At 40.9% G+C, this 25,543-nt stretch overlaps 1 protein-coding gene across 5 annotated transcripts in view; it reads left to right on the plus strand.

Annotated features, from left to right (window-relative positions):
• CNST (consortin, connexin sorting protein) overlaps positions 1-25,543 on the plus strand; it is a 94,875-nt gene that overhangs the window by 42,113 nt on the left and 27,219 nt on the right. For all 5 annotated transcript variants that reach the window (XM_074385440.1, XM_039464255.2, XM_074385441.1 and 2 more), the window contains 4 exons: positions 9,667-9,872; positions 20,461-20,491; positions 23,262-23,348; positions 23,848-23,962. In XM_074385440.1, coding sequence (XP_074241541.1) covers positions 9,667-9,872; positions 20,461-20,491; positions 23,262-23,348; positions 23,848-23,962 — 439 coding nt within the window. The remainder of the gene's footprint in view (positions 1-9,666; positions 9,873-20,460; positions 20,492-23,261; positions 23,349-23,847; positions 23,963-25,543) is intronic.

The following is a 25,543-nucleotide window of genomic DNA, read 5'->3' on the forward strand; positions in this document are numbered from 1 at the left end:
TGATGTTAGCAAAGGCAGTGTACTTCTAATGGATAAACAGTATATTTAATTGGATTTGAAACATTGGTGCTTGAGTTGTTTGTAGATCTGAATAAGCAGTTTTAAGAATTTGGCCAGTCATGGTGGCTAACACCTGTAATCCCAGCATTTTGGGAGGCCGAAGCAAGAGAGTCTCTTGAGGCCGTGAGTTAAAGAACAGCCTGGACAACATAGAGAACCTGTCTCTCCAAAAAAAAAATTGTTTTTTAATTAGGTGGGCATGGTGGCATGTACCTGAGGTTCCAAGTACTCAAGAGGCTGAGGTGGGAGGATCATCACTAGACCCCAAGAGTTTGAGGTGATATGATCCTGCCATTGTGCTCTAGCCTGGGCAACAGAGACCCTGTCTAAAATTTAATTTTAAAAAAGGTTTAAGAATTAGCATGACAAATTGCCTGCTTGGGCAAATCTGTTACATATTTTTAGTTTTTAATAAAATGCATTGAAGTGTGGAATGTCTAATCAAACTTCTGAAAGGAAAAATAGAGAATCCAAACATTGTTGGTAATTGACATGTTATACATAATTTAGATTCTAAATCCCGGAAATATTTATGTGTACTAATTGTGCCTTGAATATGAATTGAAAGCCTAGAGTTAGCTCTAGAAAATGGTGAAACTTGGCCAGGCACGGTGGCTCATGCCTGTAATCCTAGCACTTTGGGAAACTGAGGCAGGTGGATCATGAGGTCGGGAGTTCAAGATCAGCCTGATTAACATGGTGAAAACCCATCTCTACTAAAAATACAAAAAAGGCTGGGCACGGTGGCTCACGCCTGTAATCCCAGCACTTTGGGAGGCCTAGGTGGGCAGATCACAAGGTCAGGCGTTCAAGACCAGCCTGGCCAACAGGGTGAAACCCCATCTCTACTAAAAATACAACTGTTAGCCAAGCAAGGTGGCAGGCACCTATAATCCCAGCCACTCAGAAGGCTGAGGCAGGAGAATCGCTGGAACCTGGGAGGCGGAAGATGCAGTGATCTGAGATTGCGCCATTGCACTCCAGCCTGGGTGACAGAGCAAGACTCTGTCTCAAAAAAAAACAAACAAACAAAAAAAAAAAAAACAATGAAGTTAGCCAGGCGGATGGTGGGCATCTGTGGTTCCAGCTACTTGGGAGGCTGAGACAGGAGAATCGATTGAACCCAGGAGGCGGAGGTTGTAGTGACCTGAGATCGCACTGCTACATTCCAGCCTGGGTGAGAGGGAGAATCTGTCTGAAAAAAAAAAAAAAGAAAAAAGAAAATGGTGAAACTTGAGGGAATAACCGTTAATGTTGTGATAAACTGTATAAATCCAAGGGTTACCTGCTTTTACAACCTAAGCATCACTGGAGAGGGAGACATGGGCCTGAAATAGCCTAAGGGAGCTCTCATTGGCAGGCATTTGTAAAATTCCATTTGAGTTGCATGAAGTTCATTTTAAGACTACCACTTAAAGTCCAGTGGCTGTTCTTGTCTTCCCATCCCTGTATTGACATTAAAACCACTTATCCAACACTCAAGTTCGAGAGTAGTGCTGCCGCTTTGTGTGCCTAGTAAATTCTGGCTGTACTTTGTAGGTTACCTTGTTTAATCCTTTGCCATTGGTTTATGAGAAGTTTATGAGAAGATGGGTTGAGAGAGTCAGGTCACTTACCTTAGGCTAACAGGGCAGCAGGACTCCACCCTAAGCTCTTAACAACAGCCTGTGTCACTCCCTCTGAAGTCAGAGGATGCAGCCAGAGGCTGTGGGAGGGGAATGGAGCAAATGGTAATTATGTCATAATTAACATAATACATCCTTTTGGCCTGAGGTCAGTTTAGAAGGAAGTTGACTAATTTTCAGATTTATGTCGTGTTGACGAAAAGGAAGGGATGTTTCCTTTTTGCTACTTCAATATGGTTAGCCAATGACGGAAGATATTTAAAAGGTGACCACTGCTGTGATGCGGGGGCTCACGCCTGTAATCCCAACACTTTGGGAGGCCGAGGCTGGCGGATCACCTCAGGCCAGGAGTTTGAGACCACCCTGGCCAACATGGCGATACCTGTCTCTACTAAAAATACAAAAAAATTATCTGGGCATGGTGGCAGGCGCCTGTAATCCCAGCTACATGGGAGGCTGAAGCCTGAGAATCGCTGCATGCTGCGGGGAGGAAGCTGTAGTGAACCAATATCACGCCATTGCACTCCAGCCAGGGCAACAAGAGCGAAACTCCATCTCAAAAAAAAAAAAAAAAAAATGGTGAGCACACTTTTTTCCATTTTCATGGCATTGATCAGAAACTTACAGGATGAAATGTGTCAGAAAAATGGAGCAGGGCACAGAGATTCTCTTATAGGAGCTATGTAAACCATGTATTAAAATTTATTTCTGATCTGCCTTCCAAAATTATGGCCAAGATATGTATCAGCATTAATGGGTAAGGCGGTTTGAGGAATTTGATTATGCAGTGACTCAAAGACTCATAAAATCACAGAACTGAAGGCATTTCTTTCTATACATACATTGGCCATTTTAACTATTTCACTGTACAGTTGAGTGGCATCAATTACATTCATAATGTTGTACAACCGTCACTTGTATCTATTTCTGATTGTCTCCCCGAACGGAATCTCTGTGCCCATTAAACATTCTTTTTTTATAATTTCTGTCTCTTTATTGATAATGTCATTTTTTTCCTACATTGTCTTCCTGATTTCCTTTAGTTCTTCATCTCTGGTTTGTTTTAAGACAGTTGATTTAAATTCTTTGCCCAGGAAATTCAATGTCTAGGCTTCTTCCGGGATGTTTTCTGTCCATTTACTACTTTCCTCTGACTGGGCCACATTACTGCTTTTTTGGTATGCTTGGTGATTTCTTGGTGTTGAAAACTGGACATTTGTGTGTTATAATGTGGTAACTCTGGAAGTCGGGGTTTCCCCTTTGCTCAGGGCGGCTGTTCTTGATTGCTGAAACCTTAGCCTGTGTTTCTTTTCCAGTCTTTCAGATTGGCTCTGTGCTCAGGTACTCCTTTAACACCTAGCTGGGTCGTGTATAATTCTGCCCCAGCCTTCACTTCTGCTTGCACTGAGTTTATAGATCATCCAATGGTGAAAGCTCAGGGTCTTCTCAGGCCTTTTCTAAGCATGTGCCATGACCTGAGCTGTCGTGTGTAGCTTTCTGAATTCCACAGTACACACAAACATTTTTGAATGTCCTGATTTCCCAAGGAAGCAATCTTTCTGGCTTTTCCCCCCTGGCTTTAGATTTTCTAGTTTATGTCTCAACCGTAATTTTTTTGCCCCAGTTGGCTATGGGGTTTTGATCACCTGACAGTATCTTCCAGCAATACCTGCCGCTTTTCTGCTCTGAACGTGTTCAGAGTTTTTCAACAGAGAGGCAACTGCCTTGTTTCAGTCTTTTAGCCCTAGACAGATTAGAACAAACACAATGATTTTCGAGTAAGATCTGCTCTGCTCCCTTCAAAAGCAACTACTGGGGTTCCACGCTGGGAACCCGGCCTGCTGTCTTCAAGGATGCTGTCGAGCTGGGGAAAGGGGTGAGGCAAGGGCAAGTAAAAACACCCCAAAGCTTTGCTGCTCTTTTGACATTGCCTTTCTCTTGATTCAGCGGTCACTTTCTTGTTCAGGCTTACCTTTGTTTTCCAGAGTTCCAAGAATGTTACTTCTTACAGTTCTAGATGATGATGTTTTTTTTTTTTTTTGAGACGGAGTTTCGCTCTTGTTACCCAGGCTGGAGTGCAATGGCGCGATCTCGGCTCACCGCAACCTCCGCCTCCTGGGTTCAGGCAATTCTCCTGCCTCAGCCTCCTGAGTAGCTGGGATTACAGGCATGTGCCACCATGCCCAGCTAATTTTTTGTATTTTTAGTAGAGACGGGGTTTCACCATGTTGACCAGGATGGTCTCGATCTCTCGACCTCGTGATCCACCCACCTCGGCCTCCCAAAGTGCTGGGATTACAGGCTTGAGCCACCGCGCCCGGCCCGATGTTGTTGTTTTTAATATTTCTGTGAAGGCCTCAGAGTTTGAAACTGTTTGTTCTCCCATTTTGCTTATGACACTTAAGGCCTTTTCATTTTAGGGTTTCCAGTAGCAATAACTATATCCAGAGGGATAGAATTAGATCACACTGCTCTGAAAGAGTACCGTACTAGTTTATATTTTTATACAAAAACCTATTTTAGGTAAGGATGTCACTGATTTACAAACTCAAACCAATTAGTCTTTGGGAAGTAATATTATCTCTGTTTTAGAGATGGAAAAAAACCAGCACAGATATTGAAGTCTGGAGACAGTGGTTGAGATAGAGTTAAAATGATAGAGCTCTAGGAAAACAGTTCAACATAGAATTACCATTTAATCCAGCCATTAACTTCTAGGTACATACCAGAAGAATAGAGAACAAGAACCCAAGCAGACACTTGTACACTGAGGTTCACAGCAGCATTATTCACGATAGCAAAAAGGAGAGACAATCCAAATGTCCATCAGCTGATGAATGGTAAACAAGATGTACTATATACATCTAATGAGGTGTTCAGATTCAAGAAGGAATGATGATCTGGTAAATGCTACGGATGGATGGATGGATGCCACAGCATAGGTAAACCTTGAAGACACTATGCTAAGTGAAAGAAACCAGACACAAAAGGACAAATATTGTACGATTCCACCTATATAAGGTACATAGAATAGGCAAATTCATAGAGACAGAAAGTAGAATAGAGGTTTCTAGAGCTGGAGTGAAGGGGAATGAAGAATTAGTGTTTTATGGACACTGAGTTTCTGTTTGGGATGTTGAAAAGTTTTGGAAATGGATAGTGGTGATGATTGAACAACATCGTGAATGTATTTAATGCCACTGAATCACATACCTTAAAATGTTTAAAATGTTAAATTTTGTGTTATGTTAAAAAAAAAAATAGCCCCCCAAATCATAATAGGTCAGACATAGTGGTTTGAGCCAATAATCCTAGCACTTTGGGAGGCCAGGGCAGGCAGATTGCTTAAGCCCAGGAATTTGAGAGCAGCTTGGGTAACATGGTGAAACCCCATGTCTACCAAAAATGCATGCAAAAATACAAAAATTAGCCAGGTGGTATGCCCTTTTTGTCCCAGCTACTTCTGAGGCTGAGGTGGGAGGATTACTTGAGCTGGGGAGGTCGAGGCTGCAGTGAGCCATGATTGCACCACTGCACTCCAGCCTGGGTGACAGAGTGAGACCCTGTCTCAAAAAAAAAAAATATATATATATATATATATATATATATATTTATTTATTTATTTATTCCAAACTCAGTGTATGGGCATGCTTACTTAACTGATTGAAATTTGCCGAGTTTTAAAACATAGTTCTTGAGCATTTATTGAGCATTTACTATATGTCAGCCACTGTGGTAGATCCTTTATGTGGATTAACGCATTGACTCCTCTCCACAACCTTATTAAGCATAATACAGTTAGCACCAATTTGTAGATGAGGGATCTGAAGCACAGAGAGTTTAAGTAACTTACCCAATATCATTGCTAAAATGAGAATCACTAGGATAAAATACATCCCAGAACTTCATCCCAGATAATCTGACTTAAGACTTACTGTCTAATTGATAAACTATACTATCTCACTTTTGCTGAGTTTTAAAAGTGCGCTTAAAGCAATATGTGACTTTCCACAATTTTCCACAGACAATTATTGCACATTCCTTTCCTCTGGGTGTGTTGGTGGCTGTGATTCCTGCCTGCCAGCCTCAGCAAGACAAAACATGTTCAGAGAAAAAGTGGATGGTTCACTCTTAAGGGAAGTGGTAGATTTGGGTTTGTTTCAGTAATTGTCTCAGTAATGGTATAACCTTCTCTGAGTTTTTTAATATGATCTAGTTTCATTGCAGTGAAAGGAAGCTTTAACATTGAGATCAAAGAAAATATTTTTCTAAAAGCAGTGAATGTGGTTTTGAATGATAGGGTACTTGTACTGTGAATAGTAGTACACAGTATTTGAACTGTATAAGGCCTTATTATTATTATTTTTGAGAAGGAGTCTGGCTTTGTCACCCAGGCTGAAGTGCAGTGGCGTGATCTTGGCTCACTGCAGCCTCCGCCTCCCAGGTTCAAGCAGTTCTCCTGCCTCAGCCTCCTAAGTAGCTGGAACTACAGGTGTGCACCACCACACCCAGCGAATTTTTTGTATTTTTAGTATGGACAGTTTTCACCATGTTGGCCAGGCTGGTCTTAAACTCCTGACCTCCTAAAGTGCTGGGCTTACAGGCATGAGCCACTGCACCCAGCCTGTATGAAGCCTTTAAATAACCCTTCCCCATCCTCAAACATGCCTTTCAGCTTAGTTTATGTTATCAATATCACTTATCTAAAATGCTTGAGATCGGAAGTTGAATATCCCTTATCCAAAATGCTTGAGATCGGAAGTGTTTCAGATTTCAGATTTTCTTTTTTTGGATTTTTGGAATATTTGCCTATATATAATGAGATATCTTGAGGACGGGACCCAAGTCTAAAGACAACTTTATGTTTCTAATGCTGACATGATGCCACAAGGAGAAAATTCTATAGCTCACTTTATGTGAGAGGTTGAAGTCAAAAGTTTTATTTCATGTACAAAACTATTTTAAACCATTGTATAAGATGACCTTCAGTCTCCGTATATAGGACTGTCTCAGAACTGCTTTACCAATCTGTGACCTTTTTCATTCAAGTGACAGTAAAGCTATTTTTCAGGCCTCAGCCTTAGGAGGACACCTGCTTTTTGCATGCACTGTCTCATTTAATATTGTCGGGTAGATGTTAGAGGCCTCATGTTAAAGAGTAAAATAATAGAGGATCAAAAAGATTAAGTAACTTACCAAAAGTGCAGCTAATAAGTAGTTGAAGCATGCTGAGAACTAAGGGCTGCCTTAATATCCATGTCATTCTTCCAGCTCTGGCAACAGTTTTCTAATACAAGTTCTTTACCCCATTTATGTTGTGAAACTAAGAACGTAGTATTTTAAGTGGCTTAAAATTTCATGTAATCAGAGTATGGCTAAATGTTACTTTCCTGTTTTATATGTGCCTAAAGTAAAGTATACCCTTGGTCATTTCATAACATGTAACAATTGATATGATTAAGCCATGATAGAATTCTATTCTAAAAGCTCAGCAAAGCTGGAAACAAAAGCCTCCTCTTTGGTAGGGAGTATTGCAGCACTCTTCTTGCAAGGACATTCACTTTTCTTGCCTGAAAAGCAAATGCACCACTGTTTATGTAGTCTACAATCTAGGCAAAGGAGGAACAGTGGTTTTAAAATTATTTCGAGAAAGAAACTAGAAGATACTTGTATGAGGTGGGCAACCGTACCTTCCATTTTCATAAATAATTGCTCAAGCTTCTTCACAGTGATGGTCTGCATTTCTTATATAGCAAAATCTCTGGAGATTTGGAATGTTTTTGATGGTCAGAACTAGGAGGCATGGACCTGACAACTTCTCTAGCCAGTCTCTTCATTTTAGATAAGGAAACGATATAGCTCAGAGAGTAAAATGTCTAATCCAAGGAAACAATGTAGCTCAGAGTAAAATGTCTAATCCAAGGTCTCCTGGAAAAATAACAGCAGAACTGAAGTCTCTTGCTCCCTTTCCAGTGCTCTCTGATTTTATATTACTCTGTCCCAGCAAGGAATGTTATCTCGAGGTAAAATGGTTTTGTATAATAGTTATCTCTGAAGCTCATGTTGTTTAAGACCTGACAGATAATTCTTTGGTAGTATGAGTCTTGCAAGTTTTGCTAATGTCCTCGACGATCTAGTGTCGCTCATCTGCGCCTCGGTCATGTTTTCCTTCCCCTCCCCACACGGTAACTAAAGTACCCACATTCTTTCTAACTGCCCATTAGGCGCCTGCTGCTCTTGGAATCCTTAGACTTCTATGGGCATTTGGAACTTCTGCTGTTGTGTTTTATGAATAATAGTCCCCTTTCCGTTGACATTTTTCTGGTTACATCATTTTATTTACCAATGTATTATTTTTTAACAAATTGTACATATCAGTAACATTGAATATTAAAGTAAGTGATAAAATGGATCAAGCAGGAAACTTGACCATTACAAGTCTATGCTGACTAAATAACTGAGATAATCACAATGCAGGTTGCCATTTTCATTATTCAGGACCCTTTCTTGACCTCCTTTAGGAAAGGGAGTCATCAATTCTGTTCTTTTTCCTTACCTTTGCTTTAAAAGTCCATCCTTCTTTGGCAATAATCCTCAAGGGTTTTATTTAACTCCCTTTTACTAAAAAGGAGCATTACCAAATCTCATCTGTTTTTCACAAAGAAGCATGGAATCATACCTTGATAACTATGTGGGAATAATGTAATCAACAAAAGAATAGAATTTGGGAAGCTGACCTTACCACAGTCTGTGTGAGATGAAATGTCTTAAGCATAGTAGTGTGGCTGAAGAAAAGGGAAAGACAACACGGATTCTCTTAGTTTCTTTGTAGTTCTCCATGGAAAACTCCTTTACCTACATTGGGACCCTTTTGGTCTTGCTACTATTGTGGTTAGAAAATTAGAAAGCAGAAGAATCACCTATGTTTTTAGAAATACCCTGAAAAATGGCAGGCCATCACTGGGCCTTGTACTTCTAATGGCCAAAATGTATACTGACATAAAAGGTCTACAAGAGAATTCTCTAAAATACAGGTAGTCACTGTAGGTGATCATTTTTCAAGAAGCTCAACAGTTGGAGTTTTAGTGCTAAAGACGCCATGCTGGATATAACTGGAATACCCCGTACTGCCAGAGTTGATCTGAAATAAAAGACGAGGTCTTATACAAATTACTACATTGCAGTGTAGTGTACCAGGTTCAGAGGAAAGTAACTTGACTTCAGGCTCATGTTATAGGGAAGGATGTGGATTTTATTAGATTGGAAGATAAATGGGCTTAAACAGGAGGAAAATATTCTACCTGTTAGGATCTGTAATTGCTTAGAAAGATAGGGAGTATTTTACTCTGGGAGACAAAGAATGGACCACTGTGGCCAGGGCAGTGGGTTTCACATTGAAATCAAAAGATTGGAACTGGAAGGCAGTAGAAAGCAGGGTCCTGGGCACACTGTAGAGGGAGGACAGCTTCAGTCATGGTCATACACACGGTATTACTGAGGAAGAAAGATCCTTTCTGAGGCAAATAGCGAAGGGCATGCCTATAGGCAGATAGTCTGTTTATTTTGAACATGAATATTAGAACCAATACTGAGATTTTAGTGAAGGGTGAAGTTATAATTTATAACAATATTTACGATTTGGTGTATTTCAGTAGCTGTTAGTTAAGCATTTCTTTGTGATTTTTGAGAAGTTTGCTTTACTTCTTTTTATTAAGAAAAACATTTCACTAGCCATTAGCTCTGGCATCTGAATTTCTGCTACTATCCTGGCATCTAGAAGTATTTCTGATGTTATCAGACAGAGTTTAATCGGAAAGGCTCAGCTGCTTTAGTCGCTTCATAGGATTCACACATTGATCTTCCTGTTCAGGTCTGTTTTAGTTTGGGCAAGCCCGGGCGTCGAGCTGTTTGTAATTGTTTTAATATGTTACACCATGATGGGAGTTGATCCTAACACAGGCATTTTCTTTACTTCTTAAAGGACTTTTTTCAGGAGATATTGCACCTTTAATGCAAGAAAAAATATTCAGTGCAGTCACACATGCTGTTGGTGATGAAGAAGCTGCTGAAGTAAATGCTAATGAGCAGCCGGAAGTACCGAAGCTCGTTCTGCAGTCTTTGTTTTCACTGATACGAGGTGAAGTTGAGCAGTTGGATTCAAGAACACTTCCCCTTTGCCTTCATCAGGTACTACGGCAGACCCTTCACTTTCAGCCCCACTGAAATGCTTATAGCAGTGTTGGGAGTGATCTAAAATGCTATCTTGGCTGGACGCAGTGCTTCATGCCTATAATCCCAGCACTTTGGGAGCCCAAGGCGGGTGGATTGCTTGAGCATGGGAATTTGAGACCAGCCTGGGCAACATGGTGAAACCCCATTTCTACAAAAAATACAAAAATTAACTGTGCATGGTCATGCACACCTGTAGTCCCAGCCACTTGGGAGGCCGAGGTGGGATGATCACTCGAGCCGGAGAGGTGGAAGTTGCATTGAGCTGGTGTGTGTTGTACCACTGCACTCTAGCCTAGTGAGAGAACCTGTCTCTAAATAAATAATATAAAATAAAAAATAAAATGCAAGCTCTGTAATTGATTCTGTCCCACTCATCATTGGTCAGCCCAGGGGAAAGTGACCCTAATAGGATATTGGGCATATTACTAACTGATCGCCACATTTTGGCCTTGCATAATCCATAGTTTAAACAATGGCTAACTTTTAAAATCAGAGATTAAGCTGTGTACAGATAAGAGTCAATATAGCAAGAGTTTGATAAGCATCTTCCAGGTGCCAGAGACTCTGGTAGACACTGGGGAAACAAAGATTACTTAGCAGAATATGCCCTTAAGAGAGCCACTGTGGCACAGGGGCAGCAGCCACACAGATAAGTCACTGTAGAATTTTGTGTTAGGTGTTAGAGTAAACATATGTTAAAGGTTCAGCAGCACAGAATGCGTGATTGGGTAATTCTGCCCTGTGGCCACTTGTGCTGGGTTTTACAGGCTTATTAGGCACTCAGAGGATTAACAGAATGGGCTGGTGCAGGAAGAAAGATCAGCCTGTGGAAGGCATGGCTGGGGGTATTATTGGAGGTTAAGGTGGAAAAAGAAGAGTTGAGATTGGACAGCTCGTGAGGTCAAGGCTTTGTTTCTAGGGACTGGGAATTTGTAATCACAAGAGTGCCAGAATCAAACTTGAATTTTAGAAAAAGAACTCTGTGGAATATTAGGAGGGTATATATATTAGAAGGTGGAGACTGGGGAGACTGGGCAGGCTTCAGGCCAGTGATGGGGAAACTTTTTTTTTTACATAAGAGCTAATTCAGAAGAAATTAAGATATTTGAGCTACATTTTATTTATCTGTTTTTTTATGTTTTTGAGACAGAGTCTTGCTGTGTTGCCCAGGCTGGAGTGCAGTGACACATCTTAGCTCACTGCAACCTCCACCTCTTGAATTCAAGCAGTTCTCCTGCCTCAGCCTCCCAAGTAGCTGGGATTACAGGCATGTGCCAGCACGCCTGGCCAGTTTTTATATTTTAATAGAGACAGGTTTCACCATGTTGTCCAGGCTGGTCTCGAACACTTTAGTTGGCCCTTGGCCTCCCAAAGTGCTGGGATTGCAGGCATGAGCCACTGCGCCCGATCTGCAATTTATTTTTACATAAAATGAAAATAACTGGTACATGGGAATGAGAAAGTCCCACTTTTTATTCCATTTACTTTTGTAATGAGAAGTGAATAATGTTTAATTTTTGTCCCATTTAGAAAAAAAGTACAGCTGACTGCAAGTGCTCAATATTACATAGACACGCTCTTTGAGGCCGAGGCAATTTTGAATAATTGTCTATGTGAAAATAAAATAGAAAAAGTGTTCTTGGAGTTCTTTCTTTCTTTTTTTTTTTTTTTTTTCCTCTCTGAGACAAAGTCTTACTCTGTTGCCCAGGTTAGAGTGCAATGGCACGGTCTCAGCTCACTGTAACCTCTGCCTCCTGGGTTCAAGCAATTCTCTTGCCTCAGCCTCCTGAATAGCTAGGATTACAGGCGTGTGCCACCACACCCGGCTAATTTTTTTATTTTATTTTTTTTTATTTTTTTTTTTAGTAGAGTCAGGATTTCACCGTGTTGGCCAGGATGGTCTTGAACTCTTGACCTCATGATCCACCCGCCTTGACCTCCCAAAGTGCTGGGATTACAGGCATGAGCCACCATGCCTGGCCTCTTGGAGTTATTTCTAAACAGAATTTGCCTCTAATCCTAATTTAACAAAAATGATATGATGTTACATTAGGATTGGAGACAAGAGTATCCTCAGGGCAAACAGGAAATGGGATAAACATAGGCTGGGCACTGTGGCTCATGCCTGTAATCCCAGCACTTTGGGAGGCCAAGGTGGGCAGATAACCTTGAGATCAGGAGTTCAAGACCAGCCTGGACAACATAGTGAAACCTCATCTCTATTAAAAATACACATACACACAAAAATTACTCGGCCATAGTGGCACACCCCTGTAGTCCCAGCTACTCAGGAGGCTGAGGCAGAAGAATCACTTGAACCCAGGAGGCAGAGGTTGCAGTGAGCTGAGCTCACACAACTGCACTCCAGTCTGTGTGAAAGAGTGAGATTCTGTCTCAAAAAAAGAAAAAAAAGTAAAATAGGGCCAAGCGCAGTGGCTCATACCTGTAATTGCAGCACTCTGGGAGGCTGAGGCAGGTGGATTGCTTGAGCCCAGGAATTCAAGACTAGCTTAGGCAACATGGTAAAACTTTGTCTCTACAAAAAAATACTAAAAAATTAACAAGGCATGGTGGTGTGTGCCTGTAATCCCAGCTACTAAGGAGGCTGAGGTGGGAGTATTGCTTGAGCCTGGGAGTCTGAGGCTGTAGTGAGCCGTGATTGTGCCACTGCACTCCAGCCTGGGTGACAGCAAGACCCTGTCTAAAAAAAGAAAAAGGTAAGATAGGTTTTGTCCCAATTCAGGAAAATATATATTTTTACAAATTTATACTACCTCCTTTATGAACTTGAAGAATGCCTTTGGAGAAATATATACTCCTTCTGGCCTCTGAGGTGTCCCGAACTCACCGTAGCTGAGTGGCAGCAACACCAAGGCAGCTTTCTCCTCACTCAGCTTTCATTGCATTGGAGCAGTGGGTTGCACAGTGATCCTTTCTCTCCTGGGAAAGAAGGTTAGAGAATATAATGATGGTTCAAAAGTATGGGCTGTGACTTTTCCACCAGCTAAGTGGCTTTTGGTTTCTTCTGTTGTAGAGTAATAGAGGATTAAACGAGATAATGCATGTAAAAGCACTTAACATATGTTTGACATGACGTACAGTAGAAGCCAGAGAAATATTAAACATTTAAACTCTATTCCTATTGTCACTAATTTAGAGATTGCTCGTTGGAAATCAAGGCTAGGGGTCAGCAAAGAAATACTGATACCTTTAGAAAGCTGAGTAATCAAGGTGACAAGACTCAGTTGATAGCCGCCTCCTCAGCCCAAGAATACAGAATATGCTGTCACCTCCAAGGGACACACAAATTAGGGAGAGGTGGAGGTATATTTTATTCATTTTAGTAATTCCCAGCACATCACATGGTATATTTCACCTATATTTGCCAGGTGGTGACATTTTATCAAATTTTTGCTCTTTTCCATGTGTGCTCTTGCTCTCTTGAGCACACACACATATTTTTTCCACTGAAACACTTGAAAGTAATTTGCATTATGACACTTCGCCCCTAAATATTTGTACATAAATCTCCCAAGAAGAACTTACAAGGCTATTATCAACCCCAAGAAATTAGTCACTGATGCAATCAAATTATTACAACCCATATTCAAATTTCCCCAAAGTAGTTCCACAAATGTTCTGTGTAACTATTACCCCCCAACCCAGGATTCAGTGCAGGATGACATATTGCATTCGACTGTCAACATTCTTTAGTCTTCTGTCATCCAGAATGCTCCTGCTTTTCCCTCTATCTGTATCAGTCTTTCTTTCTCCCTTCTTTCTTTCTTTCTTTCACATAGACAGTTATGAAAAGTCTAAGAATTCATGAAGAATGTCCCATAATCAGGATTTTTCTAATTATTTCTTTAAGATTTTATTCAGGTTAAACATTCTGGGCAAAAGAATTCTGCTTAGGTAATATTCCATACCCAATTCTCTCTTGAACTCATTCCAATCTGGCTTTTGTGCCCACCATTGCCCCAAAATTTTACTGTAGAAGTCACCAGTGATCTCCATGTTGTTAAATTCAGTGGTCAGACCTCAGCTTTCATTTTGCTGGAGCTATTGGAAATATCAGGTTGATCACAGACTCTGTTTTGAAGCGTTTTCTTTTTTTCTTTTTTTGAGACACAGTCTGTCTTGCTCTGTTGCCCAGACTGGAGTGCAGTGGCGCAATCTCAGCTCACTGCAACCTCCACCTCCCAGGTTCAAGCAATTCTTCTGCTTTAGCCTCCTGAGTAGCTGGGACTACAGGCACATACCACCATGCCCAGCTAATTTTTTGTATTTTTAGTAGAAAAATAGAGACGAGGTTTTACTGTGTTAGCCACGGTGATCTTTGTCACCTGACCTGTTGATCTGCCAGCCTTGGACTCCTGAAGTGCTGGAATTACAGACATGAGCCACTGTCCCCGGCCAAAGCTTTTTCTTTATTTACCTTTGGGACCTCTCTTCTTGGCTTTTACCTCTTAGGTCACTAGCCATGCCTTCTCCGGCTCTTTTGCTGAGTTCCCATATTTTCCTTTTTTTTTTTTTTTTCCACTCCGTCACCAGGCTGGAGTGCAGTGGCATCATCGCAGCTCACCATAGCCTCCACCTCTCAGGTTCAAGCAGTCTTCCTGCCTCAGCTTCCCAAGTGGCTGGGACTACAGGCACATGCCACCATGCCCAGCTAATTTTTAAAATTTTTGTAGAGAGGGTTTCACCATATTGCCTGGGCTGGTCTCAAATTCCTGGCCTCAAGTGATCCTCCTGTAACCGGGGGACAGGAGCTGGACTGCAGGGGTCCCAAAGATGCTTACTACTCCCGATTGGATGTGTTTTCCCAGGTCCTTGGGCCTTACTCACCCAAGAATGGGAGAGGGCCCTGGTGGCACAGTGAGCTCATTTAAGTAAATATCAGACCCAAAGATAAATTGCAGAAAAGTGGTTTATTAGGCAGAAAGAGAGAAAGAGAAATAGAGAGAGAGAGAGAGCTCCCACACTGTCGTGGGAGGGAATCCAGAGATGGAGTCCACACAAGTAAAGAGAGAGAGAGAGAGAAGGCTCCCATGCTGGGGGATCCCAGAGAGGGAAATCCATATAGGTAAGGGAGCAGGGGGAATTTAACCCCGGAGTTACTCCTTCCCCATTCAAGTTCTTGTCCAGTGAGAGGAGCTTTTCCAGACTTTGACTCTGATGCTGGATTGGCTGCCTGGCCTGCAAAAGAGCCCCTCCTTCCAAGGCTTTTGGCGGTCTTTTTAAAAAAACAAGGAAAGCTCACCTGGGCTGTCTACCTTCCTGAGAGGCGGAAAGTTAAAGAACTGTAGGCTCCCGGATGGAAGACAGTGGATGGAGGTGTGGTGCTGGGAAGTTCTTGCCTTTGAAACCACACCTCTTGTGGACCCCACCTTGGCCTCCCAAAATGCTGGGACTATAGGCATGAGCCACTGCACCCATCCCTGATTTTTAAACACTGGGATGTATCAGAGTTCAGTTCTTGAATCTCTTCTCATTCTGAACTCGCTTCCGGGGTGATTTCTTCTAGTCCTGTATTTCTTTTCTTTTCTGAACTCCAGACTTAACTATCCAGCTACCCAAAATGTCTGATGGGCATTTCAAACTTAAGACGTACAAAATCAAACTTTGATGTTCTCCCAGATCTCCTGCCTTCCTAGTCTCACCCCTCTTGTTAAATGCCAGCTTTATTCCTGTCGCTGCTGAGACCAGACGCCTTGAAGTCATCCTTTATTTGCTTTTCCCTGCATCCAAGTCCAATCCCAACAGCAAGTCCTACAGATCTACTTCAAAATATACCCAGAACCTCTTCTTACCTCTTTCACTGCTACCATTTCAGTGCAGGACACCATCAAATCTCACCCAGATTGTTCCAGGTAAATGTCTCACTATGGAGACTTTTCTGCTTTCACTCTCCCTTCCATTTAGTGTTTTCCCTCTACATGGCAGTCACTGTGATCTAGATAAAACAAGTCAGATCTTGTCACTCCACTGTGCAAAGCCCTCCGACGGCTTCCCTTCTCATTTAGAGTAAAAGTCAAAATCCTTACCATGGCCTACAAGGCACTACATGATCTGGTCCTGTTACCCTCTGAGATTGCCATTCCTAAAGTTCTCTTTACTCACTCCTTTCCAGGTTCACTGGCCTACTGACAGCTCCTCAAATATGACAAGGATGTTCCTACTTCAGGTCTTCTGGTATCTCTTATCTGCTGTTTCTTAGGAAGCCACTAGATGATGTACTTCAGCAAAACAAGGGGGTAAACCAAGAAACAGGAAGGTGTGAGATAACAGGAAACTGGGAATCCTGCTCAGGAAAGAGGTGAAGGAAATCTAAGTGAAGGGAGATTTTAAGATGGCATATCCAGGAAAGAGAGGATAACCAGTTCGGTTTAGAGTGGATCACAGAATCTGGGGAGAGGCTGTTCTATCATTTTCCTGTTTATAGAACTATTCGTTTGACTCCTTAAAGCACACACATACAAAACGTTGATGAAAATAAGAACTAAAAGAAGACTTAATTCAGTTATAAGGTAATAAAGTAGTGACAGTGGAATTGGAGAGGGATGGATTTGAGATCTTTGGAAGGAAGAATAGCTAGGACTTGGTATAGACTGTTGTATTAGTCCAGGTTCTCTTAGAAGGGCAGAACTAATATGATATACATATCTCCTATATATATTTATATAAGTAAAGGGGAGTTTATTAAGTATTAAGTTGCACGATCACAGAATCCTACAATAGGCCGTCTGCAGGCTGAGGAGCATGGAGAGCCAGTCCGAGTCCCAAAACTGAAGAACTTGGAGTCCGATGGTCAAGGGCAGGAAGCATCCAGCCTAGGAGGAGAATGTAGGCTCGGAGAGTAGGCCTGTTTCTCTTTCTCACATTTTTCTGCTTGCTTTATATTCCCTGGCAGCTGATTAGATTGTGCCCATCAGATGAAGGGTGGATCTGCCCTCCCTAGCCCACTGAATCAAATGTTAATCTCTTTTGGCAATGCCCTCTCAGACACATCCAAGCTCAATACTTTGTATCTTTCAATCCAACCAAGATGACAATGAGTATTAACCATCACACTTGTAAAAAGGGCACAAAGGAGAAATCAGAGATGACTGTAGGATATCCAGTTTGGGGGGAATAGTACCATGAACAGAAATAAGGTATTTGAGTGTGAGAACTAATTTTAGGAAATTTATTTTAAAAATGATATATATAAAATAATATGTGCCAAAAGTCAATGGAAATATGACGACATATACTTGTTTTGTTTTGAGACGGAGTTTTGCTCTTGTTACCCAGGCTGGAGTGCAATGGCGAGATCTTAGCTCACCGCAACCTCTGCCTCCGGGGTTCAAGAGATTCTCTTGCATCAGTCTCCCAAGTAGCTGGGATTACAGGCATGTGCCACCATGCCCGGCTAATATTGTATTTTTAGTAGAGATGTGGTTTCTTCATGTTGGTCAGGCTGGTCTCAAACTCCTGACCGAAGGTGATCCGCCTGCCTCCCAAAGTGCTGGGATTACAGGCATGAGCCACCACACCTGGCCGACGACATAAACTTCTATTTTGAGCTGGTGAACTCTTAAAGATTCTGTTTTAAAGTTCTTGTTCTTAGGTATGAGGGGTCTTTTATACACTGACTTAGTTAATATGACTACAGATTAGCTGTAAATGTTTAAGTGAAATCATGTGCTTAGGAGGTTTTCATGTAGAAAAGCCCTTCTTTGGGCCTCTTTTATAAGGGCATTAATCCAATTCATGAGGACAGAGCCCTCATGATCTAATCACCTCCCAGAGACTCCCCTCTTCATACTGTCCCACTGGGAATTAGGTTTCAACATACGAATTTGTGAGGGGGATACAAACATTTAGACCGTGGCCCTTCACAATTTTTTTTTTTTTGAGATGGAGTCTCGCTCTGTCGCCCAGGCTGGAGTACAGTGGCACGATCTCGGCTCACTGCAACCTCTGCCTCCCTGGTTCAAGCGATTCTCCTGCCTCAGCCTCCCACATAGTTGAGATTACAGGTGTCTGCCACCACACCTGGCTAATTTTTGCATTTTTAGTGGAGACAGGGTTTCACCATGTTGGCCAGGATGGAATCGATCTCCTGACTTTGTGATCCGCCCACCTCGGCCTCTCAAAGTGCTGGAATTACAGGCGTGAGCCACCTCGCCCAGCCACAGCTTTATTATTTTTTTTTTTTAGAGTGTTCCTGATAGGTAAAAGAAGGATAACCAGGATAACCCTACAGCTGTTGTCCTCCCAGCAGTTTTCAACTTTTTCACGTGATTCCACTCAACATCTTGCAATTCATTAAGAATCAGACTCAAAAACCTTCTCAAGCGCTTATTAGAGTGTGTTGGACGTTATGCTAGATGTATGTTCTCTCTCTCTTTTTTAATTTGTATTTATTTATTTCAATTTGTTTCCTGTACCTGGGCAGCAAACACATTCTTTCTATCCTTATGGCAGCCTTGTTTTTTGTTTTGTTTTGTTTTGTTTTGTTTTGAGACGGAGTTTCGCTCTTGTTGCCCAGGCTGGAGTGCAATGGCGCGATCTCGGCTCACCGCAACCTCCGCCTCCTGGGTTCAGGCAATTCTCCTGCCTCAGCCTCCTGGGCAGCCTTGTTTTATACAAATGCAGGTATTACTGACCCTGTTTTAAGATAAGAAAGTTGAGGCTTGAGATGCGAAATGACAGGTCCAGGGCCGCACAGCTGGTAAGTGGCAGGGCTTGGACTAAAACACATGTTGTTCACCTCCAGCCCCATGCTCTTTCTGCTCTGCTGGGCTAGCTTTCAGATTTAGAAATATTCATCAAAGAAAGTCGCATCTCTTCCTGCTAGACTTGTAAGGGGGAGGTTTTTAAAGGGGAAATACTTTGTATATTTATGTCTCAAGCTGACTTTTTACCTGGAAATGTCTTTTACTTTTGAGGCACTGGGTTTCATAACCTTTTCTGCATGGTTACTTTATAGTCTTAGAACTGCTGCAGAAACCTGCAAGCTAATTGAAAATTACATTTCTATAGTGCCAGGAAATCTGGTTACATAATAGTTATGGACCCCGTCAAAACTCCTCAAACGAGAACTGTTTATGAGTAACCATGTGCCAATCGTGCGCAAATGCAAAAAGGCAAGAAAAATGGCTTGGAAGAGCCAGACGTCATGTTTTAATGGGCAACCCGAAACTGTTTCTCATATCAGGTATAGAAGGGAAACCGTGCGGTCCCGTAGATGCTTTCACTGGAAGTTTGTAGTTGCGTTTTTTTTCCTTTGTTTTTTGTGACGGAATCTCACGCGCTCTGTCACCTAGGTTGGAATGCAGTGGCGAAATTTCAGCTCACTGCAACCTCCACCTCCCAGATTCAAGCAATTCTTCTGCCTCAGCGTCCCAACTAACTGGGATTACAGGTGCATGCCACTATACCCAGCTAATTTTTGTGTTTTTAGTAGAGATGGGGTTTCACCATGTTGGCCAGACTGGTGTCAAACTCCTGGGTTCAAGCAATTCTCCTGCCTCGGCTTCCAGAGTAACTGGGATTACAGGAGTGAACCACCATGCCCGGCTGATTTTTGTATTTTTAGTAGAGATGGGGTTTCACCATGTTGGTCAGGCTGGTCTTAAGCTCCTGACCTCAGGTGATCCACCTGCCTTGGCCCCCCCAAAGTGCTGGAATTACAACTATGAGCCACCGTGCCTGGCAAGAAACTGTTTTAAAAATACAAAGTTTATGTAATATTTTAGTGAATATTTTTAGTTTTAGTGATCCACTCATAAATGTCATGTCTAAAGAAAGATCTAAAAATATCAAACGTTTTTAGAATCAAAGAATCTTTAAGTGTAAAGATGTCTTAGAATGAATCTGATAACGGACAAGCCTGAACTGAGACCAGCTCCTGAGTCTTGGAACTCTAGATAAGTATTCTTTACCATGTGTAGCACTTTGTACGTATTCCAAATGACATTACTCAGCTGTTGGCACTTGGCCTGGCCTTTTCTTAAATATCAAACCAGACCAAAAAGTCAGTGTCCTGTGAGGTCTTCAGCCAGTAGTTGGAGAAATAGGAGTGAAATAAATAGGATATTGAGATCTTATGTGACGTGACATATTTCTACTTTTTATTTTTATTTATTTTTGCGTCATAGCATTTGAAAGGAATATTTCTGCTTTTAATTTACAATAAACAACCATTTTTAATCTGTGTTATATTTTTGTAAGTCTCTAACATCTTTCTCATTCTTTAGAGTTCTAAACTCTAATGAATCAGGGAAATTTGCTTTGACTTGAAAGAGTAGGAAGAATGATGTGTAAACACCAAAGAGCGTCTCTGCTTTGCCTGAGATGAGCGACTGAAGAATTGCATCCTGTGCTGTGGTCAAATTTCTTCTGAACTGATGAATGTAGTTTTAAAAAAGAGTTTTCTTAATTTGATATTAACAACGTTTGGAATTTAAAGATCTTAATTTGTTCCAAATTTGTTTTCTCATCCAAGTATTTATTTAATTTTCTTTTTGTTTGTTTGTTTGTTTGTTTTCAACAGATAGCGGAGTCCTATTTCCAGGAGGAGGACTGTATCCTTTTCCTAAGTACAGAAAGAAATTTTTAGAACCCTTAGAGAACCATTCTTTTTTTTTTTTTAATTGAAGCATATTTTACATTGAATAAAATGTGCAGATCATACAGACTGAATGGGTTTTGACAGTTGTATGTACTCATGTAACCACCTCAGAAAGCAACGTGTAGGAAATTTCTGTCACTTCCATAGAATTTCCTAGAACCATCCAAAGTTCACCTTCATAAATAGGCCTTAATTTTACTAAAATAAGTGTTTGTATTTAAGCGGGAGAAGAAAGCACATGTTGCTGAAAAATAAAATTTTAAACTCTATTGGATTTTCTTTCTTTTGAATTAAACAGACATACTAGTTGAGTTCTATTCATATTGTGGAGCATGTCAGGTATATTACAGATAGTAGATCTGGTGACTGTCTTACAGCCATATAATTACAGAGGTAAGATTAACTCCTCACTAACAGTAAACAGAATAAATGTTGTCAAGTGAGATTGTCGGAAAGATTTTCCTTTTTAAAAATTGCTTTTCTTTTGGTGGGGATGACCCCATATGTAGTCTCTAGAAAGAATGTGTCATAAGCATCTGTTTTTCTCCATTAGTGTCATTTGCTTTTTCTCCTAATTTTGTTGAGTTTCCCTGCATTTCTGACCAGATTGAGGAATAAACAGTCACTATCATGAACCCTGTCACACAAGCTGCTGTGTTGCAACTTCACACAATGGCAGTTTATTATGGAGTATGTTGGAAATCTAATTCTGGTGGAAATGAAGATGGAGCTCTCTTTTTTTTTTTTTGTCACCAAATAATGAATATATGATGTAGTGCAGTGTAGACCGGCAGCATTAGAATTCATGGGAGCTTCTTAGAAATGCATATCCATAAACCTCAGAATCAGAGCTTTTAGTGATCAGACCCATGAATCTGTACTTTAAATGTTTTTCAGTTAATTTTATGTTAATAAAGTTTGACACAACTGGTATTCTTTAAATCATGGGCAGAAGGAAAAACAGGAATTATTCCTTCTTCTTGGCCTAATATATATGACCACTGGGATATCTTTAAGACTACAAATGAGGCTTAATGCAATGATTCGTGCCTATAATCCCAGCACTTTGGGAGGCTGAGATGGGAGGATCATTTGAGGCCAGGAGTTCAAGACCAATCTGGACAACATGGTGAGGCCCTATCTCTGCAAAAAATTGTCTGGGCTTGGTGGCACATGCCTGTAGTCCCAGCTACTAGGGAGGCTGAGGTGGGAAGATTGCTTGGGCACAGGAGTTTGAGGCTGCAGTGAGCTATGATCTTGTTACTTGCACTCCAGCCTGAGCAACAGAAGGAGACCTTGTCTCAAAAGAAAGAGAGGGAGAGAGAGAGAGAACTAAATTTCTGAGTGATCATGGGAAGGACAAAAAGCTGAACAGTGAGGTTTTCTCTTCCTTTTTTCCTGGGCCAGCATTTAGAGCATTGCCCAGAGGAAGGTAGGCAGTTGGACAATGTATCTTGATCTCATAAGATGCCGATCTGTGTGATACAGATGAGAAGGCACAAGCTCACAAGATCATCTGCATAGAAGTATAATCAAGTGATAACAATGGAAATCACTGTGGCAAGTTAATTGAGTTTCTACAAAAGACCCATATACGTTTTTGCTCTGTCATTGTTTAGGCATGTGATCCTTTGGTCTTGTGGGAGAAAAGCATTCAGTGGGAAATAATAAGGATCAGGTGAGTTGAAGCAGAAACACTTGACCAGAGAGTCACATAGTTGCTTGACAGGAAGTAAGGATAGAAAAGGGAAACATGTAGATCCCAGGATTCCATCTGGGTTCTGTTTCCTTAAATTATTTACAGTTGCCTCTGCTAGAAATGTATTAACAAGCAGACATTTCTTGAGCCCTAAAAACCTTCTTTTAGTTTCTGTTTGCTGATAGTGTGGAATCCAAGTAGCTATTGCATAATGTGCTACATTAAAATGTGCCTACTTCAAAACCAAGAAACATTACTAGGCCGGGTGCAGTGGCTCATGCCTGTAATCCCAGCACTGTGGGAGGTGGAGGCAGGCAGATTGCTTGAGATCAGGAGTTGGAAACGAGCCTGGCCAACATGGTAAAACCCTGTCTCTACTAAAAATACAAAAATTAGCCGGGCATGATGGTGCCCACCTGTAATCCCAGCTACTCAGAAGGCTAAGGCAAGAGAATCACTTGAATACAGGAGGTGGAGGTTGCAGTGAGCTGAGATTGCACCACTGTACTTCAGCCTGGGTAACAGAAGAAGACTCCATCTCAAAAAAAAAAAAAAAAAAGGCCAGATGCAGTGGTTTACACTTGTAATCCCAGCACTTGGGGAGGCCAAGATGGGTGGATCACAAGGCCAAGAGTTCAAGACCAGCCTGGCTAACATGGTGAAACCCCATCTCTACTAGAAATATAAAAATATTAGCCGGGTGCAGTGGCAGGTGTCTGTAATCCCAGCTACTCAGGAAGCTGAGGCAGAAGAATCACTTGAACCCAGAAGGCAGAGGTTGCAGTGAGCTGAGATTGCATCACTGCTCTCCATCCTGGGCGACAGAGCAAGACTCCCTCTGGCCGGGGTGGGGGACTCCAAACTGAGAAACATTATTTTAGATATGTTTAAATTTAAAAATATTTAGAGTCCTCTCATGTTTTAGTAAGCTGCAAATTTCTCAACATATTTAGGACATTTTTCTTCAAATACAGGAATAATGTAAATAGTCTGGATTTCTGTTTTCCTTAAATGTTCTATTCAGATGAGAAAGCAATGAAATTCATTCAGCTAGAACGATTGTATCATGAGCAATTGCTCGCAAATCTTTCCGCCATTCAAGAACAGTGGGGTAAGTACAGACTAACATGGAATGTGGAATTAGCAGTAATCCAACAAGTCAGTATCTACAAAATTAACATATTTGACCTGGTTTTATAAATCAGATTATAGATGTTTCTGTGGTCAAGTTAATGTTGCAAAGAAAGTAGCATTTTTACCACAAGTCTATTTTACTGTCAGAAGACTTTTTTCTTTGTATTTTGCTCTTCATATCAATGCTAAGAAAAGAATATTTGCAACTATTTGCATTTCTTCTTAACACATTTCATGTCCTACTGGCTAATTTAATCTCTAGGATATTTACTTATATTGAAAAGTACTAAGTTAGCTATTTCTAACTGTTGGGTTGTTTGAGAAGATAATTTTGCATGCAAATCTTTACAAGTAGTGCTAGTTAACTGTTTTGTTTTTGGGGGTTTTTTTAATTTTTTTTTTTTTTTTTTTTTTTTTTTTTTTGCTCCTAAATATGTTTTGTAAGAGCCAGTGACTAACAAATACTTTAAATTTAGAAACAAAATGGAAAACTGTGCAACCGCATACAGTTACGCCTCTAAGGAATTCAGAAAAGGGATTTAATGGTGAAGATTTTGAACGGCTTACTAAAATTTGTGCAACACATCGAGAGTAAGTATATAAAAATTTCGTTAGAATGAGTTGGAGTAGAATATTGAAGAAGCATTATAGCACTGAGTTTCCATTTCTTTTTTGTTAATGTTTTCAACTGGAGAAATTAAGATGGGTATAATACAATTGTTGGGTTCCTTTCTTAGTTTTTACTGAGTTTCTTACACTGAACTCAATAAAAGGTCAACTTTATGTAGGTTCAAAAGATTCTTCTGATTAGAAATTTAAAAATGTAACTTCTGATTTTGATCTGTTTTTGGTTAAGATACTGGCAGCTCAGGTGGACAGAGTTGTACATCAGGGCTTTTCATTCTACTTGTTTTTTTTTTTTTTTTTTTTTTTTTTTGAGACGGAGTTTCGCTCTTGTTACCCAGGCTGGAGTGCAATGGCGCGATCTCGGCTCACCGCAACCTCCGCCTCCTGGGTTCAGGCAATTCTCCTGCCTCGGCCTCCTGGGTAGCTGGGATTACAGGCACACGCCACCATGCCCAGCTAATTTTTTGTATTTTGAGTAGAGACGGGGTTTCACCATGTTGACCAGGATGGTCTCGATCTCTTGACCTCGTGATCCACCCACCTCGGCCTCCCAACATTCTACTTGTTAATGTTTGTGTTTTGTAGTAAAAATAACATTTTTAAGAGTAGTCTGATAATGGAAAGAAAATAGAATACAGTATCTAACCAAAATACTGCAGAAGAAAAACTGCATTTACCAGGTAATTTTCAGTAGCTTAAATTGTATCAAGGAGTTGCATTTTGTTTTTTTTTTGTTTTTTTTGTTTTTTGTTTTTTGAGACAGTCTCACTCTGTCGGCCAGGCTAGAGTGCAGTGTGATACGATCTCCACTCACTCCCAGGCTCAATCAATTGTCCTGCCTCAGCCTCCTGAGTAGCTGGGATTACAGTCATGTGCCACCACACCTGGCTAATTTTTGTATTTTTAATGAAGACAAGGTTTCACCATTTTGGCCAGGCTGGTCTCAAGCTCCTGACCTTAGGTAATCCACCTGCCTCAGTCTCCCAAAGTGCTGGTATTGCAGGCATGAGCCACCGTGCCTGCCCCAGAGTTGGATTTTTAAAACTAAATAATAGTAATAAGGCACTTACCTTTAAAAAAAAAAGTCCTTATTCGAAGATCCAGATTTCTGAGGATAAAGGGACACAATAGTGTTTAAGCTAGTACATATTTCTGAAAGTTAGAACGTGAGTTCTCAGTACAAAGGCTAAAAGACTTTCCATTCTGTGGAGAAAAAAGTTCTCCATTTAACAGGAGAACTTCTTCTTCTGTTCTCTCTGAATCATGGAGAGTAAACTAAAACTCTATTAATACTGAAACGGTGCCAGGTCATTGTTGCATAGCTCATGCAGCAGGTAAAGGACTTGCTAACAAATATTTCTTGAACGTGATATGAGCATGGTGTCTTTATGCTTTAAGATTTGGAGAATTCCCCCCCCCATATTATTACTGTTAAATTTTTTAATATTTAAAAATATGTTCAACTTATACATAAAGCATACAAGCTTGATGAATTTTTACATAAACATGTATGTCTATGTGACTACCACTCTGAGCAAGGTATAA

Source organism: Saimiri boliviensis, chromosome 14 (assembly GCF_048565385.1).
Source record: "Saimiri boliviensis isolate mSaiBol1 chromosome 14, mSaiBol1.pri, whole genome shotgun sequence".
NCBI lineage: Eukaryota > Metazoa > Chordata > Mammalia > Primates > Cebidae > Saimiri > Saimiri boliviensis.